This window comes from Buceros rhinoceros, unplaced genomic scaffold, assembly GCF_000710305.1.
Source record: "Buceros rhinoceros silvestris isolate BGI_N320 unplaced genomic scaffold, ASM71030v1 scaffold18885, whole genome shotgun sequence".
In the NCBI taxonomy this organism is placed as follows: Eukaryota; Metazoa; Chordata; class Aves; order Bucerotiformes; family Bucerotidae; genus Buceros; species Buceros rhinoceros.
The window spans coordinates 20,932-25,190 of NW_010411553.1; the positions used below are offsets into that span (position 1 = coordinate 20,932).

Here is a 4,259-nt window from a genome sequence, read left to right on the forward strand (position 1 = left end):
AGGAGCAAACGTGATGATGGTGAGAGCACAGGAAGAGAAAGATTAAGCGATGAATAAGAGCTGGTTTTGTTGCTCTCAGAATGAAAAGGACCCAAATCAAAATAATTAAAACCAGCCGTGACGCCGTTCTTAAAGCTACTGCTAATGTAATTGGAACGTGGCTCCGTCACAGTGGTCATACTCGTAACCAAAACAATCCTTTCTTAAGGGAAAAAAGTATTTAAACTAAATTTAGGGTTATTTTGAGGGGGGAAAAAAAAATCATCATTCCATTTTTGGGTCCACGCTAGGTGCTTTTTGCAGACTAAGGAAGCAAAGGACACTTGTTCAAGAGGTGGGCCGGTTGCTGAGAAGACAAATGGATTTAACGTACCTATGGAGCAATGGCCACACACCCCCGGTACCTTGAAAGATTCTTCAAGGTGTGTGTCGCAGTTTGAAAAAGGGGGACAACAGATGAGCATCCGGTTCCACCATGTTGAACCCGGGACACTGTGGAATCAGCCTAGATGGTTTTTTTTCAGCCCACAGCTACCCGACATCAGGTCACCACCGAGTCAGCAGCTGGGGGGACAGATATCTGCTTCACGGCGGTGTGCTCGAAATGGTAGGCGAGAATAAACCAGTGAGTGGGGAACTCAAAGCAGGGTCAGGAGGCATTGAAGAGCGTTTGCTTTTGTGCTGGGAAACAGAAGACTCAGAAAGAGCCATTTCACTCCAGAAAGGGCTAGAAAGGGCCAAATTTGTCAGCCAAAACTGCCAACCGCAGCGCGGCTCGTGGGCCAACAGGGTGAATTAACGTCGGAGGCACTTCGCATAATGACAGTGGATTTGCCCCCAAAACCGTCTCACTAATATTAAAAATGGAAGTGGGACCAGGACGAGTTTTTGGCCGTTGAGCTATTAAAGCCTGGCTTTACTTTAACCTTTCAGAACTGAGCATTCTCTTACCCAAGAAAGCTCCACTGGGGCCACAGTTCTGCTCTAGCTCCAGTTAGCCGCTCATTTCCTGCTCCTTCCTCGTGGTTTGGAAAAGCCAAGCACAGAAAAGAGGCAGCAGAACGGATTTGGTACTTACAGACGGGCAGGGCTCTACGGCACAGTCTCTTATTCCACAGTGGCTGTTGTCATTCCAAAAGGGACACGGTTTCTTCAGGTTTACCTACGGATAACGTATTTTCCTGTCACGCGTTTCCTCCGTGCAATCAAAGCCAACCTCTCATGCCACAGTTTACCCACACCCACCACCAGCATCTTCCTTCAGGACGTGAAATAAAACGCAGTGCAAGGAGAGTGGAAACAGATGGTGTTATTTATCTTGGAAGTTGGTCACACTCATTCACTTGTCTCTCATACAAGAACCTCTCTGTGAATCTCAGGGGAAATTAAAGGCCACGAATTCCTTTACCAACTCCTAGACTTTCTTCTCTGTGAGTTGAGATCGAGCATCATTCTTCCAAAACAATTAACGCTTCACACGATGTAGTGGTAGCGAGGGGGAGCAGGGAGAAGCAGCTCTGCCACAGAGGTTTTATCGTGGGCCCCTTCTGGTTTGCAGAGCAGTGAAGATGGGAACAAGTCAATCCATCAGCCTATTGCATAAGTTCTTAAAGAGGGGAAAATGGGTAAGAAAATACTAGGGAATTCAGCGTTTCTTTATCAAGAGGATGCTCAAACACTGGAACAGGCTTCCCGGAGAGCTGGTCGCTGCCTGCCAGTGTTTAAAATGCATTTGGACAATGCCCTTAATAATGCACTTTAACTCTCGGTCAGCCCTGGACTGGTCAGGCAGCTGGACTAGATGATCCTCGTAGGTCCCTTCCAACTGAAATAGTCTATTTTCTACCTTTAAAAACATGCCGCTTATTTTAGAAGCGTGTTGTATCACATGAAGATTCTCCTGACAACGGGAGAGTCACACTCACTGACTGCACTGTCAAAAATCAGTATTAAAAGGGAGGCACCTGATTTTTAAAAGATCAGCAATAACATCAGGGAAGATTTTTTTTTCCAAATAAGAAGCAGCAACATACAAAATTAATGCAATAATGCAATTTTATGAGAAAATTACCTTGTAGTATCTAAAATAGTCACTTTCCAGAAGTTCGTTCAGTCTAGGAAAAAGCTTGTAGTTGTTGAAGGCATCGATGGTTTCTATGTCACAGGTACAGTCATCTATATGACCAGTAACCTAAAAACCAACAAATCACCAAATATCATCAACCTGGCCCATACTTCTTAGCACTGCAGACAATAAAACAATGCACAAGTTTCTCTACTTCTATCAGCACATCAACTAGTTATGTCTAACCACAACTAAACCACATTAAACAACCTTCCATCAGGGCTGCTGGAGCTCAGGTTCCCCTTCCAGAGGAGCCTCGGAATGTCCCTCCTGGAATACAGGTGAGATTTGGCGTTTGGGTAAGGGACTGGTAAGGTGACAATAATGCCATCGGGGATTACGGCACTCAGAGAAAGTCCCTGTCGTTCTGTGGCCATTTGTTTGATTCAATCAGAACCGCAGCAGCCTCTCTCCTCGCCTCAGAGAGCCATTTGGCAGGAAAACACTGGTTCCAGATCTGACGGAGAAAGCCAATGCTTCTTGCATCACCCTGAACAACTCAACAAGCTGTGAGCAAGCTCTGAATGACAATAAAATAAGTAGTGCGAGTTCAGCTGTGGCTTTCCGACACGTAGATTACCGTCTGGATGACACAGCTGCACAATGCAGAAGTGGTTTTGCTTCCCCCAACCCCCCTGACAAGTGCCTGGGGAAACCACCCTGGCCAAAATCAAGCCCTGCCACTCATTCCCTCTCAACAGCACACCGGGGATTTTTCCTGGATGTTGCTGCAGCGAGACAACACGTGGAAAGCTGCCATTCCCCCGTGTCGGATAAATTCAAGGGTTTAAGATCAGGCAGTTGTTTTAAATCGATGTTAATTTATGAAGAATAGAATGGGATGTTTGCCTTGGTTTGGGATAAGAAACCCTTGTCATTTCTGTCCTGGAAAGCTCACAAAATCCTGGGAATGGCACCGAAGGCAGCGCTGGATTGTACTCAAGGGGCTCCCTCTTTTCTTACTTTCAAAGCCTTCAGCCACTGCTGGACAGCAAACAGGAGGAGGTCAGGAAAGGCAGCAGATATCCGAAGGCCCGGGCAGCTCAGCAGTCAGACCCGGGAAAGGGAGTAAAACCCTGCGAGCCTCAAGAAAAAGCCTCTCTGAATCCAGAGCAAAGGTGCCCCGCCAGCCTTCGCACTGAGGGCAGAAATATGTTTTGTATACAGAGAAAGGAGAGCGGCACATGAGGAACGTGAGCTGCCCACCTTGACGCACTCCCCGAGAATCCTCAGCTAATTCAGCAAGAGCTGCACATCCATTTAAATCAAACCATTATAATTACTGCTGTGGAAACGAAGCTCCCTGCCCTCCTTCCGAGAAGGAAGGCAGAAATGGAGCACTTGCCCCCAGAGCACTGAGTCACGTGAAGCAGGGGGAGAAAACAGCCCAGGTGAAGCGTAGAGCACCTTAAAGGCAAGTTTCTTCCTGCCACCCTGGGCAGAGAGGGAAGAATCCAGGCTCTGGATCCAGACCACCCCACGGCAGGAATCAGGGGTTTCTTCAAAGGGGGTTTGATAGTTTGGACTCGGCCCCACTGCTCCAAGGGGGAGTGTCAGCAAATCTACCAGCGCGCCAGGATGTCTCGCTCCACCGGAGCAAACCCTTTGTGTTCGGGCACCGTGGTTTGGCAGCTCACTGCTATTCCTAGCGTTCACACGGAAGCCCACCGCCTCATCCTCACACACTAGTGGGTTCTGCCGGGCCTGTTGCGTGGTATGAAGATTAACAGCAGAGCAATTAAGCTTTCCACTAGCCTGAATCACCCCTGTAAAAAGAACACAGCAGCAATTTGCTAATCCAGTTACTCAATTTAAAGCTCTTTCGAAATTAAGCAAACCCAAACCACAACATAAAAAGAACCAACCACATTTTTTTACTTCCTGGAAACTTGGCATCCCTTGAGGCAGGCAGTTATAGACTGGGTCTACAAGTGACCCACGAAAACATTTGTGGATCATCTTCAGCCAGCCCTGTCTTTGCTGTGTCTAGCGACTGAGTCAAGCCAGAACCAACCTTGCAAAACATCCTCCGGTGTGAAGCGCCGCAGATGCTCCCACAATATTCAGGAGTGGGTGGGGGTCATGCTTCAGGGATCTCTAGATCTCCACAGACGTTGCAGATTTCAATTCCTGC

The 4,259-nt window shown here is 47.6% G+C and overlaps 1 protein-coding gene across 1 annotated transcript in view; it reads right to left on the reverse strand.

The window, feature by feature from the left end:
• Window positions 1-4,176, reverse strand: part of ERO1L (ERO1-like (S. cerevisiae)) — a gene marked incomplete at its 5' end in the record, with an annotated part of 10,698 nt that extends 6,522 nt beyond the window's left edge. The window contains 3 exons of the mRNA XM_010136060.1: window positions 1,079-1,162; window positions 2,072-2,191; window positions 4,140-4,176. Coding sequence (XP_010134362.1) covers window positions 1,079-1,162; window positions 2,072-2,191; window positions 4,140-4,176 — 241 coding nt within the window. The remainder of the gene's footprint in view (window positions 1-1,078; window positions 1,163-2,071; window positions 2,192-4,139) is intronic.
• Window positions 4,177-4,259: the final 83 nt, after the last annotated feature.